This window comes from Balaenoptera borealis (assembly GCF_965194805.1).
Source record: "Balaenoptera borealis genome assembly, chromosome: 6".
Lineage (NCBI taxonomy): Eukaryota > Metazoa > Chordata > Mammalia > Artiodactyla > Balaenopteridae > Balaenoptera > Balaenoptera borealis.
The window spans coordinates 57,173,138-57,192,856 of NC_138863.1; the positions used below are offsets into that span (position 1 = coordinate 57,173,138).

Genomic DNA, 19,719 nt, shown 5'->3' on the forward strand with positions numbered 1-19,719 from the left:
CAATATAGAACAAAAAAGGTTAATAGAGCAGTGAGACAGCTCTGGGTGGAATCTCGGTGATGACTGTGTTAATCTGAGAAAGTTCCTTTACCTTGTAAGCGCTCCCATTTCTAAAATGAAGACACCTTATTAGGCAGATTAACTGAAGTGTTGTATGTAAAACATTTTACATACTGTCTGGCACATAGTATTTCAATAAATATAAGGTATTATTATTCAAATTTGTAGTATTAATATTAGTAATAATAAATACTCATAGATCTATCTGCAAAAGAAGAAAGACTATTTAACCTTGGTGATTGCAAAAGAAAAGTTCACTTATTTTATTACCTATTAACACCTCTTTAAGAGAAAAGGGCAAATAATAATTATATACTGTAACTTAGTTATATTTATTTATAATCAAAATAGAAAAATTGTGCACTAAGACAGAAATCTCTAAGTAGATATTAAAAGAATAAGGGAACATAACCAAAAGCTTATACAATATAAAATCTTCTCAACAAGGCAAAAACAACTGAAGACATTTTGATATTGACATAAACTTTTACTTTACAAATAATTTTTCAAAGTCATACACACTGATGAAACTGATAAAAGGCCTCCCCCTCCAGAACATAAGTTCCATTAGTACATGATGACCACGCCTATCTTGTTCACTACTTTATCCTCAGCACACCACAGGTTCTCAATAAACGTTTGCTTAATGAATAAGACACAGATATTCATAATAATAAATACAAACATACCTAAGTTCATAGAAAAAGAGTAAGCTACAACAAAGATTAGCATTTTGTTATTTTATGTTACCAAAGCTCACTGCATTAAGAAGATCAACGTAACTCCTGTTAAATTCAGAGGTTGTTTAGAAAAACAACAGGAATTCAACTTCTTAAAAAATTAGCTATGCAGAAATCATCAGAAACCACAATTCAATATGCATAAAAAGCTCTAAATAAAGCAAATTTGTTACCAAAAACATGAAATGCTATTGGGAGCACATACGAAACATCACATCAGAGAATAGGACCTTCCTAATTAACACAACTCTCACCTGAATACCACTCTTGGAATATATGACTCAAGTTTAGATATATCAATATCTGACAGCTGTAGAAAAAAATCAAGTGCAGAAAGAAAGCAACAAAAAAGCTAACCAGAATAGGGAAAGATATAAGTTTTCCCTGTTAGAATTAAATATAAATAAAAGTAAATCGTAGGGTCAAAATTAAGTAAAAGAGTTATGAAATAGTCAAAGACACAGAAAGAATAATTCTTGTAACCCAAGAACCTAATACAGTACCAGTCACAGAGTTGGCACTCAATGAACAATTTGGGAGTAATGACAGGAAACTACTTTTTTTCTGAGTTCCTATAATGAATGTTGTAAAGTTTTGTGATTTACAGATTAAATATTCCCAACTGAGAAAAATAACAATAACAACAAAAAAACCCACTAAATTTAAAATTCTTAGGATAAGTTAAATAGTAGATGGCAATATAAAATGTATTCATTTCATTTTAATAACATAATGGTAACTCGATATTGAATCATTTACCAATGAGCAACACCAATTAACTTCTTTTCTTTATTCCAAAAATAAAATGAACATTTGTCTTATAAGTTAAATACATAACAATACTCTTTAATTGCACTTAAGCAATAAAATCAACATTGCTTTCCAATAAAAATATTAAAAGAACTCAAAATTTTAAAGAATTGTCCTCAATAACCTTTTAAAAGATTGGGTGTTTTAAATTGATTAACACTGTGGAATTTAAGGGATTATAAACATAGTTTCTAAACGTATGTAAATTTAACATTAACAAAATTATCCGTATTCTAAGTAGAAAAAAATCCATTTTCAGTCCAACCATTACCAGTTATCCTTAGACAGCAGGCCTCAGGTTTTCTTCTTTAGGACAAAGCTTCTATTCATTTCATAATTAAATTTGAAATATTTTAGGTAAGAACTCACTAAGGACTATTCTAAAGCACGCAATGCCATTTTCAGGGCACAAAATAAAAATGGTTCTGAATTTTAATTCATATCTTGTTTTACCCAAACACAAAGGAAAATCTGTGACAACAACTGAAGGATTATTTTCCACCTTACTGAAGAGACATGTTTTAAAATTAAAAACCACAAACAAACCTATCTACAAAATAATTCATTTTTTATATCAAACAGCTGCAGACACTGTAATTGAAATAATGTATCTAAGGTTACAAATGAAAAGTGTTAGGTATCATTCTTGAAGTGACAGATTAAGTTCCTAATCCAGTTAAAGTAATAGCCATATTTGTAGTTTAACATAAATTAAGACCTTAATTATATTTGTGACTATTTTAAACAAAATAACAAATTCCTTTGTACCTGGTAATGTAATTTATATCAAAGCCAGGTTCATTTTCCAAACCAATCTATTTCACACTGCAGAAATACTCTGGTATAATGGTATAATGTAATTCTTGTTGTAGAATGTTCAAAGAGTAGATTCACTAAAAGCACAGAAGAGGTTTGAAGATAAATGAAGATGCTATTCATTCAAGGGTAATTTCATCTTAGAACTATATGAAAGATGTTTCGCTCACACGGGGTAGTGTATGGTCTCAAATTTAAGTGCATTTTCAGCTCAAATATAATGCTGCTAGATCGATTATGTTGATACTGTATATCTAATCATGAAGAATTCTAGCATTTTTTCTGTTTAAAAAATAGACTTGTCATTTTTTTCATCTTACTGCTATGTCTCTATTGTTCTGTTTAACAGCAACAAATTTTAAAATCCTGCTTGCTGTTTACTTTTTAAACAGAAAAGTATACGGTTGATACTCTAACTTGCAATCTCTCAGAACTACAGAAATGTAAATTTCTGCTAAGTTAAATAGATATTTATATTAGCAAACCATTACCCTGTATAACCATTTTACATTATTTCACTAATTACTAAAAATGACAACTCTAACAGCCACCTAATTCTATTTTGAATATACTTCATTTTCACAAATCTGTAAGATTAATTTAAATGTTTTATATACACCATACCATTTATGTGTTGAGGGATTAATATTAATACTGAGAATTTTTTTAATCTACTAAATTCTATTTGCACTTTAAGTTCACAGTCATCTTTCCTAAAGGTCACATTTTATACATTTAAATCATTCCAGGTGTTATATGCATATATCACCAAAACGCTTTATAATACTTCTGATATAAAAAAGGTAATGTAATGTAACACATTCAATCTGAAGAATTTAAATTCAGTGATATCAAGGAAACATCTGCGGCCTCTATTTTGCTCATTTTAGAACACTGAAAAGGATCCACTAAATTCTCCCTATCCCTTAGCTTTCCTTCTCCTAATCCTGAAAGTGAACACAGAAGCCTCATTTTGCAGAAAATGATCAAAGTGGAAGGGATAAACATACTTTAAAAAACTAAAATTTTACACTTTATAAAACTTTAAGAAAGTTATATCAATTTTAAAATGTTTTACATAAAATAGTATTCTATTAATTCTCTATTAAAATAAATGCATCGGTGCATTCCCACCTATTGTATTTATATCAGTTTTAAACTGACACTTAGAAACTACATACAACCATAAACAAGCTGTTTAAAGTAGAAAATGTATTAAACCAAACTGAAAATTCAAAATCATTTCCTCTAAAATTCTATAGGTAAGTTGTCCACTGTGACCATCTGAATGACACAACAAGTTTACAACAGCTGTAATTTCATAATCACAGTTCTTTCTCCAATGCAACAATTGACCTGCAGTCCCGAAGGAGAGATACTCCTCTTTCCTGCTCTTCCCCAATCACTACATTATGATGTTATCATTTAACTTCATATTAATATGTCCACCTAAAAAGCATCAATTGTGAAAAGGAAAAAGCAAGGGTCAGCTAACTGCTTATCAGCAGATCTGACATGTTAGTGTTCATGGCCCAGTATTAATGGGGCCTATAAAAATGCTGACATTTTTAATGATTAAAGTTGGGGGAGCATATAGAGAGGCAGGCTCTCAATGGAATAGCTTAAACTATATTTTCCTACTGTTAAAATAGGACTTCGCTCTCCCAGTTTATTTCCTTTTGTACCAATAGTAAATAATTCTTTGGGGTTATATGACTAGATATAATTTTAAAAAAGCAAAACAAAAGTTTTTTTTTTTTTTTATAACAGCCTGTGTTAATAAAAACCACAAAACCTGAAGAAAAAAAAACAACATATTCAACAGAAAGAATACAGTTTTTTTCTGTTGTGTTCCCTTTCATTTTTAGAGATTAAGTATTTATTCACAAAGGATAGGAAAAAATAAGAATATTATTTCCCTTAACCTGAGCTTAAATGTTATTCTTACTTGAAGTAAAAAGTGAAGAAGTAAAAAGGAAGATTACTTTTTCATTCACCATTCTAATAATCATCAGTTTGAGACACTCTCTAAAAAATAAATTCAATAACTAAACTTTTACAATATTTAGATTAAGCCATACAAAAAAGGAAAACAGGTTTCTTTTTAAATTGGCTTCATATATAATAAACAAAAATCCTTTCTAAAACTTACTAGAAGTAACATTTTATTATATAAAGACATTCACAAAATACGTATATAAATCTTTGAAGCAAAAATAGGCACTAATTCAGCATTCAACATCATCTTGTAGTTCTTCTGCTTTCACTTTTTTCAAACGAATTTCCCATTTATTACCTAACTTGAACTTCCTAATAACCCATAACATAGGTAATGCTACCTTTATCACATCTCAGAGATCCAAAAGCTGCAACATATCTATCTCTCACATCTTAATGTAATCCATAAATGGTAAGATATAATTTGCTAGGAAATGTCAGAAATGATTTTTGAATTAAGTGTCTACTTATTTTGGGATAAAACTCCAAAGGTCTGTATCACTGGACTGGACTGGTATGCAGCAAAGTGTTACAAGGGTGGACTCTATACCCAGACTCCCTGGATTTGCATTCCAGCTCTGTCAAGTACTAATTATATAAGTTTGGGCCAATTGCTTAACCTCTCTGCCTCAACTTCCTAATCTGCAAAATGGAAATAATCATGCTACCTACCTCATATGGTGCCTGTGTGTAAGCATTATCTATGATACGTAAAGTACATAGAACAAGACCTGGCTCATGGAGTAAGTGCTGTGTAAATTTTAGCTACAGTTATTATTGTTGTTCTTATTAATATTATCTGCAGAATGGGGATTATAAAAGCACTGACCTCATACAGTTATTATAAGGATTAAATGAGTTCATAAGAATTAAGTGCTCAGCACAGTGATGAGCACATAGCAGGCACTCCACCAATGCTGTTGGTGTCTGTTTACCTCCGCAATTTGTGGGCTCTATGACCTTGGCCAGAGCTTTCCTGAGCTTCAGTTTCCACATCTTTAAAATGAGCTTAATAATAGTGCCCTACACTAGGGTTATGGTAAAGATTGAATGAGATACCGCACATGAAAGCTCTCAATAGAGTGCCTTAGACAATAAAAGCATTCAATAAATACTCAATTTTAAAACAAACCTTATTTAGTATTATTAAAATAATGGTTTGTTTGAATTCAAGCACTCTATATTAACAACTTTTAGTTACGGAATGGAACAATGACTATAAAAATTATTAATGTTCATGCAGATTTAAATATGTCCAAAAATAATTCTTACACCTAACATTTATTTTAATTACTTTAGGCATTACAAAGTCTGCAAGCTTCCATTCCTGCTGCTGACACTGATTATGTATATTTCTGTCAAAGAATCAGGGAAGAAGGAAATAACCAATATTCATTGCATGTTTACAATATGCCAGGTGCTTTTCTAAATGCTTTAATTTTTATATATATTTTACATATTTTTTAACACATTCAGTCTTCATGACACCCAGTAGGATAGCTCCTATTATATCTCCATTTTACAGATGAGGAAACTTGAAACAAAGAGTAATGTTTAAGGTATGTGGAACAGAGACCAACCACCCATTTCATTTGTGGAATCTGCTATAAAAGACAACATATACTGAATCAGTAAAGACATAAACTTCTTGAAGAAAAATCAAATGAAACATTTTCCACAGAAAACTTTGAAGTTCATATGCATTTGCTCATACAGTATTTCTGGACACGTGCTGCCCAATACAAGAGCCACCAGCTATATATAGAGTACTTGAAATGTGGTTGGCAGAAATTGAGATGTGCTGTAAGCATGAAATACACAACAGATTTTGAACTTAATATAAAAAAACCCGAAAAACATCACGTTAATAAATTTTGTACTGATTACATGTTAAAATGATAATATTTGATAATATTAAATAAAATATATTATTAAAATTAATTTCACCTGTTTCTTTTTCCTTCTTTTAGTGGGGCTACTACAAAATTTTAAATTACATATGTGGGCAACATTATATACATTATATATCTACTGGACAGCTGATTTAGGTTTAGGGGATGAGAGGATAGCAACAGAGAATTGTTATCAAAATTCTTTTACCAACCATTACAAGCTTCAAAGTGGAAGTAATATTATGAAATGGAAGATTTCTCTCCCCCATGTTTGTGTATGTAATACTGTGTATGTGCACCTTGCCATATATATGTGTGTGTATATATATATTTATACACACACACTGCTCATGAGAACCAGAGGAACACGCTACTCTAATACTTCAAAATATTCAACATACAAGATTATTTTATGACTAGGCAAACACTTCAGGTAATACCAATACTTTGTGGATGAAAGAAGGAAAGCAAATCTAAGAGGAAATAACAGCCATGGGAAAAAAAAATTTTTATTTTCTTTTAAACTGAAATCATAAAAGTTCCTTTAACCAAAAAAAATAAAAAATCTAACCACTTAGTTCCAGGAATATAATAAATGCCAATTCTATGTGGTAAGTAAAATTTAAATTTCCTGATGGCTTAACTGGCAGACTACTGAAATATCTGATGCTTGATATCTGATATCTTCTAGAAAATATCCAGTTTATGGATACCCATCACATTGTTTTGGTCAATTTTATACATTTAACTGATTCTTCTAAACGGATACTGGTCCACTATATAGAAGAAAATTACTCCATAAAGTTTACATCAGATATCTGGAAAAGTCACATTTATAGTCATGGCTACTATCAGCTGTCAAGTCAAAGAATATTGAAGAAAACCAAGAATTTTTAATATATGCTGGTTAATTTATCATCTAAGTGACATACGTAGGATAACAAAAAAAATTAAAACGGTTATGCAAAATTCTGCATTTTAAAAGGTTCTTATTTTCTGGTTTTAATTGCAACTGTGATTTGAGATGCCACGGTGAGAAAGCAAATTAATAAGAACCATAAAAACAGAATTACTAGATAAGGTACACACTAAGATTTCTTTTTTCTTTCCTTCCCCAGATTATTTAAAATGTTAATTTTTTTTAACAGTAATATAATGATATCTTGGTTTGTGCTGAAAACTAGTTAAAACGTCTATTCTAGGGTTTCTCAACGTTGACACCATTTACATTTGGGGCTAGATAATTCTTTCTGTGGAGGGACTGTCTCATGCACTGTTTCACAGCATCCCTGGTGTCTACCCAGTAGATGCCAAAAGCAGCCTCCCTAGCAGTTGTGACAATCAAAAATGTCTAAACACTGTCAAATGTCCTCTGTGGGGTAGTAATCCTCCCTCAGTTAAGAACTACTGGTCTATTCCTACCCAAAATACAAATGGGACCTAATGAAACTTAAAAGCTTTTGCACAGCAAAGGAAACCATAAACAAGACGGAAAGACAATCCTCAGAATGGGAGAAAATATGTGCAAACGAAACAACTGACAAAGGATTAATCTCCAAAATATGCAAGCAGTTCATGCAGGCTCAATACCAAAAAAACAAACAACCCAATCCAAAAATGGGCAGAAGACCTAAATAGACATTTCTCCAAAGAAGATATACAGATTGCCAACAAATACATGAAAAGATGCTCAGCATTGCTAATCATTAGAGAAATGCAAATCAAAACTACAATGAGGTATCACCTCACACCAGTCAGAATGGCCATCACCAAAAAATCTACAAACCATAAATGCTGGAGAGGGTGTGGAGAAAAGGGAACCCTCTTGCACTGTTGGTGGGAATGTAAACTGATACAGCCACTATGGAGAACAGTATGGAGGTTCCTTAACTAAAAATAGAACTACCATATGACCCAGCAATCCCACTACTGGGCCTATACCCTGAGAAAATCACAATCAAAAAGAGTCATGTAGCACAATGTTCATTGCAGCTCTATTTACAATAGCCAGGACATGGAAGTAACCTAAGTGTCCACTGACAGATGAAAGGATAAAGAAGATGTGGCATGTATATACAATGGACTATTACTCAGCCATAAAAAGAAATGAAATTGAGTTATTTGTAGTGAGGTGGATGGACCTAGAGTCTGTCATATAGGGTGAAGTAAGTCAGAAAGAGAAAAACAAATACCGTATGCTAACACATATATATGGAATCTAAAAAAAAAAAAAAGGAAAAAAGCATGGTTCCGATGAACCTAGGGGCAGGACAGGAATAAAGATGCAGATGTAGAGAATGGACTTGAGGACACAGGGACGGGGAAGGGTAAGCTGGGACGAAGTGAGAGAGTAACATTGACATATATACAGTACCAAATGTAAAATGGATGGCTAGTGGGAAGCAGCCGCATAGCACAGGGAGATCAGCTCGGTGCTTTGTGACCACCTAGAGGGGTGGGATAGGGAGGGTGGGAGAGAGGGAGACGCAAGAGGGAAGAGATATGGGGATATATGTATATGTACAGCTGATTCACTTTGTTATACAGCAGAAACTAACACACGATTGTAAAGCAATTATACTCCAATAAAGATGTTAAAAAATATATATATATTCACTGTGCCCTGAAGCTATCTTTTCAAAAGTATAAAGACTGAAGACACTATTTCACACACAGCAAGTAATTTACTTGTGCTATCAGTTATCAAGCAAGATTGCTTCTACCACACTTATAAACGTTTCATTCAACAAATATTTACTGAGTACATTTTATAAGCTAGGCACTGTGTCATTAGTATTTGAAAACTAAACTTAAATTTCAACTTCCTTATCCCCCCTGCCAAAAAGGCAGTATAAAGTCCATATTTATTAAATATAACCAACTAAGAAGTTCTGCCTCTCAAAGATTACCGTAAGAAAGAAAATACACTAGTTATAGTACTAGTGCCTAAAGATAAAATAAAGGTAAGTAAATAAAATAAACAAAATTTACATTCTTGGTAAAAATATATAAATCTTCTAAAAGAAAGAAACTTAAAAAAGCTCATACTCATACAAATAAATTATTGTCCAAACACATTTCTTTCTATCTTTTCCTTCTTTCCCTGCCTTAAACAAAATTAAAATGTACTGAATGACATACTATGTATCAGACATAGTTATTAAGCCCAGATGATATCAAGTTGCATTAGAAAAAAACAAGATGACCAAGTGCCTAGCATCATTCTTAGAACGCAGCAAAAGCAGTCCCTCTTCTTCCTTTTCTTTCTGTCCGCAAGAAGCTCACAGTCTCATCTCCAACAAATGTCACGTCTTAGATTTCTCTTTTAAGTTATCTTTTAGGTGCTACACAATAAAATCCTCTTTGTGATTCAAACTATGTAAGCTAACCAAACAGCAACTAAATATGTAAAATGTTTCAATAATTATAATTCCATAATCTACATAAACATTTCTCTTTTTTTTAAGGTAAACAATTCCCAAGTATCCTATTCTTCCTATAGCGCAGTTTAAAGTTTACAGGACCACTAATCTTTTGGATTACACAACTGTGATATACAACTTGAAGAGTTATTATTATATTCAGTAAGTGGTCTGGGGATAATAGACACTAATGTAATCGATAAATATATAAGGAATGGCTGGAGAAGAATATGTTTGCTTCATGATTACCAAATGGGTTAAGGCTAGAATGAGAAGAATGAGAGAATGATGCTTAAAAATATGTAGTGAACAAATCTTTACAAATAAGTTAGAAAATAGTTTTGTGCCTATAAATGAACATATCACCCCAAATAATCAATACCATCATATCTAGCCAAAAGCAAAACAGCAAATAAAGAAAATACACCTACAACATAAGTGTTGTTTATAAAAAGAATGAATAATGAAGATTTTTATGTTCATTTTACATACTAACAACAATTACCTGAATAATATTACATAATAAAATTATACTTCACAAAGAGATGTTATATTGATAATGATAAATCACAAAAGATTCTAAACATACAGTATCAGACTGGAGAAGAAAAAAAATTTGCAACTCAAAATTTAAAAAATTACATTATTTACATACTTACCTGCACAGCAAGAGAAGCTGCATTGTCAGAAAGCAAAATTTGCTCCCCTGTGGAAATACAATGAAAGGTCTGAGTCAAAAGCATAACTGCTAAACAAGTAAAATACATTTATAAATGTTTTTATTTTTAAAAACTATTCCTATTTCTAAAAAGAAAATGTAATCATGAAGTTCTATATCAATGCTGTTGTGTCTATATGTCTATATCAATGTGTGATTACAATTTTGATTAAATTATCATAGTATGTAAATAACAATGAAACAAAACTATTTACTCTGAAACTATTTGATCACTTATTGTATTTTATCAACAATTTCCTCTAAAACTAATTGATCACTTACTGTATTTTATCAACAATATGTAATGAAAATCACTCACTTAAAAACAAATTCGTTTTCCAAGTTTTCAAGAAACATTCCTCTTCTTTTCATTAAAATTAAGTAAAATAGTATCTCTACTCAAACCTCTCTAGTTAAAAGTAAAAGCATTCAAAATCATATAAAACCAGCTTACAGTTAATATTACACAGTGTGTCTAGGTCTGTCACACAAAAGAAAGATGACAAGTTTGCTGTAATAAAAATTCCATGCTTAGAAGACTAGGGCTGCTGCCTATTAGTCTTCATTACTTTGCAGTCTTCTGACAACTGTAGCAGGCTGCTGAGCCCCAAATGGGGTCCATAATGTGACCTGATGATATATGAAGAGCTGCTAAAGGGAGCCTGAACCATCCTAGCCTATACATTTTAACAGTTCCTTTTTACTGAGAGCCCACTTTACCACAGGACTTCAAAAATCTGCTGTGTCAGCTATTGGCACAGTAAATCTGCCAACTGCTCCTGCAACCACATCATTTTACACTGCCTACAGCAGCCAATATAATGAGTCAATAATAAACTAAGGACCTTATAGGCCATGAATAGTTGGTTTACACTGGCAGATATAAATTTAGGTAAAATCTCCTAGACAAATTATACAAGGGAATCCCTTCTTCATGTTTTATGTTCTCTTTGCAAAGGATTATATTATTGAAGGGTGTTTTTGGTAATAAATATATTTTGATACAAAGCCATTTTTAACTGAGAACAAGTACCTACCTTTCAGTTGCTGATATAATGTAGCATTTTCAGGCCAAGGTTCTGCAGCTGTGGAAACACAGCAGTGATAATTAGGCACATAGGGCAAAAACATATCAATAACCAATCAAATTAATAATCACATACATTTGCCTACAGCATTTAAAGTCAATTGCCAAGGATACCTTAAATATGGCAACTAGTCACACTACTTTAGATTCTATGGGAACCTATATAAGCAGGTTAGATAATTTCTTTTAAGTGAATGTTTGGTGGTAGTTTCATTTTTTATGGGGAGGAGGTGGAAGACATCTTGCCCAATCAAAAGGGAAAATTTTAAAAATAAAACAGCCTAAATGCTACTATTCCTTTAGCCTCCTTCAAACACAGACATATCCAAAATGTTACTCATGCATATAAAAAGATAATTAATTTCAGTTCACTATCAAAGAGAAAAATAGTGAAGCAATATTTATAATATTTTACTGTAAACTTTTAAGGAAGTAAATATTCAAAAGACAACACTGTATGAAAGAATCAAATACATCTGTATCAGGCTGTGCATCTTTCCTCATAAGCTGGTAGTATTTAAACAGACAGAGGAATCCTGTTGTTGTCTACATTTCATTGCCTTGACCTCACCAATACCATCTCACAAAAACAAAGGGAAGTAACATGATGAAGCAGTTAAGTACCTACAATGTGAAATAGAGCTGCTAAAGCTAATTTTAGGCCTGAAGCCAGGCTGGACCTTGACTCAATCTCTCATCCAGAGTAGACTCCAACTACAAAGAGAATATTAGCAACCTACCAGTGCTTGGAAAAAGCACTAGATTTGAATTTGTCTAATCAACTGCACTTAAGAAGCAATGCCTCCACTGACAGAATATTCAGTATATCATTTGTTGAATTCTTCTTTGTAAAAGCCATAAAACATCAGAATCACCAATTCTAACACTCTAACTATATTTGCTGTCAGGAAGAAAGTCAAATATGAAATTTGACAATAATTGGTATTTTTCTTACTGTGTTTAAATTAATACAGTCTCTGTGACACAGTAACAAATTATTTTTTTAATATATACTTCCAGCTGGTTTTTTAAAAAAGAAATTTATACACATGAAGCATTTTTTTCTTAAGACTGATCATTTAAGATGCACTAAAACAGTCTTAGGAGTGGGAGGGAGGGGTGGACGCCTTAATTTCCTTTTACTTCCACTTTAGAATGAAAAGAAAAACATTGTACTATTATTGTAAATTATAAATTTTGGTTTGGTCTGGGCTACACAAAATTAAACTCATACTTAGGGATAATACATGAAGTCACCAAGCAAATAATGGACCATACACAGTTTTGCACACTGTTATCCACAGTATTACAGACCTCCCTTGACGTACCATAGGTTTACATCCCGATAAACCCACTGTACGTTGAAAATGCATTTAATATACCTCACCTACCAAACATCATAGCCTAGCCTAGCTCACATTAAACGTGCTCAAAACACTTACATTGGCTTACAGTTGGGCAAAATCATCTAACACAAAGCCTGTTTTATAATAAAGTGTTGACTATCTCATGTAATTTATGGAATACTGTACTGAAAGTGAAAAACAGGATGGTTTTATGGGTACAGAATGGTGGTAAGCATATCAGTTGTTCGCCCTCTTGATTTCGTGATTTCGCGGCTGACTGGGAGCTGTGACTCCCTGCTGCTCCCCGGCATCGAGAGTATCTAGTTACATATCGCTAGCCCAAGCAAAGATCAAAATTCTCAATGTGAAGTACAGTTTCTACTGAATGCGCATCGCTTTCGCTCTATCGTAAAGTCGAAAAATCGTAAGTCAAACCGTTGTTAAGTTAGGGACTGTCTGTATACATATTCGTAAAGGCTACTGAATTTCAACTCACATACCAAAAAGGCAGTGCAACTAAATATTACTGTACGTTACTGTAAACTTTTTAACAAAGTAAAATTTCAATAAGAACCCAATTAACCTGTGTAACAGTTTTAAAAATAAAAGTCAGGGAAACAAAAACAAGCTGACATCAGCAATTTACTAAAAAATAACCTTTTAGGATAAACTGTATGATCAGCACACCTACACTGTTTACAGCTATATAAGAAACAATACAATGAGGTTCATTCATTATAAGAGTCCACATCATTAAAGACTCAATTATATGCATTATATTAATCTTATTAAAGAAAGCAATAAGGCATAGGAATAAAATTTACAAAAGTTCCAAAGACATTGAAATTAAGTTCCTTGAGGGCACAAATGTGTCATATGCATCTGTGTATGCCACACTGTGCCATGTTTTGCATACAGTTGGTGATCATTAATTGTGCATGGAAAGAAAGAAACCTACCAGTCAATCCCCTAAATATTCTGGCTAACCAAAGTTTTACTGAATTTAATTATCAACTATGTTAAAGTAATAGGGTGCTCTAATTAAATATTCTGGTAATTTTAACTTTTGGTTAGCTATTTTGTGTACATATTAGACATGAATTACAAAATTTCAAAACAATGGGAAAATATACATTTAGCATTAAATATATGCTGAATATAATTTAAGTGTTCTTTGATAAATCAGAAGCTACATCACTACTCTGCAGTATCAGAGTTCTCATATATTCTTCTGTGTTCAGTAATTCCAGTTAAAAGTTCATTTATCATCACCCCCTTTCTCCTGATGTAATACAACCGACATATGTAAAAGTAACAGAAATCTTGCAACATATTACCCGACTGCAAATAAGAATAAAGGAGTTATCTACAAATACTAAAAGCTCTGTTATTAAGAACCTAAAGCTGGAAATGGGGATGACGGAGTATATTTTCCTTGCTCCAATATACAAACTATGTTCCAACTCAGGAATTATTGAAAATAAATTCTCAGGGCTTCCATGGTGGCGCAGTGGTTGAGAATCTGCCTGCTAATGCAGGGGACACGGGTTCGAGCCCTGGTCCGGGAAGATCCCACATGCCGCGGAGCAACTAGGCCCGTGAGCCACAACTACTGAGCCTGCGCGTCTGGAGCCTGTGCTCCGCAACAAGAGAGGCCGCGATAGTTGAGAGGCCCGCGCACCGCGATGAAGAGTGGCCCCCGCTTGCCGCAACTAGAGAAAGCCCTCGCACAGAAACAAAGACCCAACACAGCCAAAAATAAAAATAAATAAATAAATTAAATTTAAAAAAAAATTCTCTGAAAGTAACTCTGCCAAAACATTTGATGTTATCCTCACAAACAGAACCTATCATTCAAAAAGAGAAGGCAAGTAGGCTGATATAAACCTATATAACCATGCTATTTTAGCAGCTTGGAATTCCAGTATAACCATAGTCCAGGAGGCAAGAAATAGCAGAGTATGCAGGGAATGATCAGGGAATGAATGACATGGGAGAAGAAATGGCTGGTGTGTTATTCAACAGAGAGACAATAGTGAAAATCCTAAGTTGTCTGGCATGGCAATGGATCTACAAATCAACCATGTAGGTATCTTTCTAGGAAATGAGCTTTCATAAGTAAGTCCATGAATCATGAACATTATCCACACGTAACAAAGTACAAAGCCTACTTCTTGGTTTGGGTAATATTAATTAAAGCCTTTTCATTGAGAATGCCTATTATGTGAAAGACAAAGTCCAAAAATACAATTTCTTCCCCACTCCTCTTTCCCAAGGTTAGGGAAGTTAATATCCACCCTTGTCCCTGATCATGTGTAAAAGAGAGGGAGATTAAGAATTCAAAATTATAGTACTCACAACAGACCTTAAAAATCTGCAGCATTTAAAAAGAAAAATCTTTAAAAATAAATAATAAAACATTTTCATCTCTTACTAGTTTTATTTTAGTCAACCTAAAATGTTTTAGACCACAGACTAATTCAATAGTGAATAAAATTTCATGACTCACCTATCCTATTTTCAATTTCTACCACCAAAATCTCTCCCTGATGTGAAGAGCCTTTTTAAACCTGCCTTAGGGAAGGGCCAGCCTTAGAATAAATATAGAAGGTGAGACTAAACGTTTCTGAAAAGGAGACTGATAGAAAATGAGGATTGAGAGACAACGTTGTCCAACACTGTCAAGGTGCCAACTACTGGTATTATTTGCATATTAAAAGTAATTTTTATGCTTCATACACATCAATAGTTTGTGTGGCTCTTGGAATAAAGATCGACTTGGCCTTACACATCACCCTCTCTCCCTCTCTGGCCTCATCATTTGTCTCCACCCACTCTATACACCAGCCACAATGGCCTTCACCCAGTTTCTGAATGCATCACGTTCCTTCTGGCCCCAGAGATTCATTTAAGCTGTTTCCTCTACCCTGGAGCTATCCTCCCCTCCTATCGTGTCCTTACATCTCAGCAAAAACATCACTTCCTCAGGTTGGGCCAGCTTCATGGACTTACAACCTGAACAGCTGCACAGGGCCCGTACGTAGAAGGGCTCCACGGGTGATTTTAGGTTCTGCTGCACCAGTCTTGAGGCCCCTGTTCTTTTAAACAGGGGCCTCATATTTTCATTTCACACTGGGCCCTACAAACTATGTAGCTGGTCCTGTCCTCAGGGAAGACTTCGGTGACCTCTGGAACAGTTCAAACCGTCTCTTTTTCAAGCTTGAATAAGATGCACACTTCTTTGTACCACTTATCAAAGTCAACATTTTTACAGGGATTTGAGGACTATTTGTTTATCTCCCCCACTAGAAAATAAGCACATGAATCCAGTGTTCATGTCTGATTTTTGCTTACCACTTCATTCCTAGAACCTAGCACCAAACAGGCAATCAGTAAATGCTGGTTGAATAAATGTTTGTGTTTACTATTACTACTATCATTATTATGATTCTGTACTGTTTAGGCTAAGAATGAAGCAGGGAAGATAAGAAAACTACACAACCTGGCCAAAAAAGGGAAACTTTTACCCAGAGAACTCCAATACTACAACCAATAACACAACTATAAAAATATTAAACAGCTGCCTAAAATAGTTGGCAGAATCTAATCCTGTAAACTTACCTATGCACTGACCCTAAAACTGGAAATCTGTTTCTATGTTTTATACCAAATATACAATTTTCACTGGATATTACTGTTGAAATGCTCCTAAGACCAACACAAGGCCCTCAACCATCTGACAAGTCATCTCACTATTCCCCTTTCCATATTCTTTAACTCTAACATAGGGATTATCACTTTTTAAAATCTCATGTCCCCATCAATAAAATACTTGAGTATGCAGACCCAAATAGATTTGGAAATCATATGGCTGGTATTCCTAAGCTAATAAATCATGCACATTATAAAACATACACTAAAAAAGAAAACAGTTAAAAAATAAATTGAAACCTAAGTTCCAATATTTTCTTCCTGTACTTCAAAGGATTGTCCTGCATTAAACAGGGTGTATATATACCTCGCCCCACCTTGGAAAACACTGTTCTAATTAAATAACTACTTATTTGAAGTTTCAGCAGGGAACCCAGCCATTCACGTACCCTTGAACAAAAAAGAGTCCTCCTCTATTCTAGTGAAATCACCTTTTTTGAACACGAAAAAAGCTTGGAAAGAACACACACAAATTAATTGGGGGGGGGGGGAATACCTGCCTACCGATCTACCTAATAATAGGACCCTTGTATCCTACCAGAGTACTTAAAATTTCCCCCATATACTTCATACTTCCTCACCTTAGTGACTTTGCTCAAATTGTTCCCCTCTGTCCAGAATATTCCTTCCTCACCACATACCCAAATCCTACACCTTTTTCAAGACCAAGCTTAAAATGCTACCTCTATCAAGAAGGCTTTTGTAACTAAACAAATCTAATTTCTCCTTTATCTATACTGCTCATAGCAGTTTGTACTTGTCTTATATCATATATTGCTTTCTTTTCTATTCTATTATTATGTCAATACCTTATCTCCATTTGTAGGCAGTAAGTTCCTAGAATGTGAAAATTGCTATGGTCCTGAGATTATTTATTAAAGACTAGGCTTCTCAATTGCTCCAAACTTGAATATGGCATTTATAATAATATGTACAATACATGCCAAAATATGAAATTCAAATTAAGCAATATTTAAATTTTTTTGATCTAAGTATCATTTAAAACTAATCTTTATCACAAGAGTTCCAAAGTAAAACTACCCACCTTTCAGAAATTAATTCTTTCACAATCAGAAACTACTATATCATTTTCATACCAAAGCAATAACTTACTCCAAGATACTCTTAGTGACCTACATTAATTCATTCTTGAAAATTAGAATGACTTCTTATTCCCTAGCAAAAGGTCCATGAAAGTGTTTATCATTTTTATAAAGAAGAAATATATTCCTATTTTACAGGTATAAATAAAAAACATCTAGAAATAAAGCAAATATCAGAACACCGCATAACTTTCTATCCAAATAACATTATTAAAGGTCTTTTAACCCCTTTATCCTTTACTTTCTTTCCAATTTTGCCCAGGTAAAACTGCCCTGAGTATTTCACACTAGTGTCTCTTTTACCAGGAGCAAAGGTGATTCCTCTTAAAGTCTCAGCCTTTAGTGATAGCTTTTTTTATGCAAAGGAATGTTTTTAAATTTTTCAAAGTTATTTTCTACCTCCCATAAGTATTTATGTTGGAGGAGAATAAAGCTTAGAAAAAGAATACATACTTTTGGACTTTTGAAAGTCCTAATATAAAATAAACAATGCATAAATAAATTTGTGCTAGAAATACACACATGATAAAGCAAAACCCATAGCCCCCCAAAATACATACTTGATTCTCATTTAATTATCTTTAAGGTACCTATTATTTTCAAGCTTTATCAACCAATATAACAAAAACATCAATATTCTTTACTACAAATCCATTACAATTTTTAGAGAAATGACTACTGGCCAACAAATTCACATATCTAGGTTTCTTAAAGACTCCATTTTACCTGCAGTATTCTCTATAGTATCAAGTTGGGTGATAAGTCATTCTGGTGGCAAATGATCTATCTATTCCATTCAATTCAGGGTATTTCACAGTATGAAAGTGCTATGCCCTAATAAACAAGTCTAATTCTAAAGTCCATCTCTTGATGATCTAATCTAAAAAGACAAGAGAAGGGCCATAAAAAGAGATGCCCTCTGTTGTTGGGGTTTTCTTTTTAATTCTTCATTCTTAATGTACAACATGACTCCTCTGGCATATGAATGTAGGTGAAGACATAATTTGTAGGATAATAGGCACTAATGTTACATGCTGCTTCAGTACTGTCATATTTCCAATCCATCAAATTGATTAATGCTATAATAACTGTACACAAACCTATCATTTGTGCACTAATGAAGTCAAACCCAGTTTATCCTTAGGCAACTAGATTCCAAAAGCTCATAGATGTCATCTCTTCCGCTTCCAAAGACTATTTAGACAGTCTAAAGGAATAAGAAACGCATGTAACCTATCTCCAAATTTGGATGTCGTTCTGCCAAAGGTGTAAATGCAAATACGACTAATAAAACAAAATGCTCAAAGAATATTTGACAGCTCTTAAACATGGACAAGTTACTGCAAGACACACAGAGAAAAGAAGGAAATAATTTACTGTTTGACATAAATACTATACTGATGATCTCAGTGATATCAACATAGACACTAAGTTCAAAACCTGTCAAGTTGCTAAATGAAGCCTTCATTTAAAATAGATTTTTAAGATGTTTAGAGTTAAAATATGATGACATGTGACTTCATCAAAGCTAGAATTTTAAGAGCTATGTATTAGATTCAACAATTCAGCCTGCAAACTATAGTACAATTCAAAGATAACACTATATCCCAGATAATACTGATCATGAAATGATTAAATAGTGATATCCTTGAGGTACTGTCTCATAGGGGATGTTTAATGATACTACATAGGATGTGTAAGCAGGACGTGACTCTTCACACAATAAGAGTTTAAAATTATTCTCAGACTTCCCTGGTGGCACAGTGATTAAGAATCCACCTGCCAATGCAGGGAACATGGGTTCGAGCCCTGGTCCAGGAAGATCCCACATGCCACGGAGCAACTAAGCCCATGCTCCACAACTACTGGGCCTGCGAGCCACAACAACTGAGCTCACGTGACACAACTACTGAAGCCCATGCGCCTGAAGTCCGTGCTCTGCAACAAAGAGAAGCCAACGCAGAGAGAAGCCTGAGCAACGCATCGAAGAGTAGCCCCCGCTCGCTGCAACTAGAG

At 33.4% G+C, this 19,719-nt stretch overlaps 1 protein-coding gene across 3 annotated transcripts in view; it reads right to left on the reverse strand.

Annotated features, from left to right (window-relative positions):
* The window catches only part of MTX2 (metaxin 2), a 60,907-nt gene that overhangs the window by 27,284 nt on the left and 13,904 nt on the right, over positions 1-19,719 (reverse strand). For all 3 annotated transcript variants that reach the window (XM_082395670.1, XM_082395668.1, XM_082395669.1), the window contains 2 exons: positions 11,494-11,541; positions 10,398-10,444 (listed from right to left, as the gene is read on the reverse strand). In XM_082395670.1, coding sequence (XP_082251796.1) covers positions 10,398-10,444; positions 11,494-11,541 — 95 coding nt within the window. The remainder of the gene's footprint in view (positions 1-10,397; positions 10,445-11,493; positions 11,542-19,719) is intronic.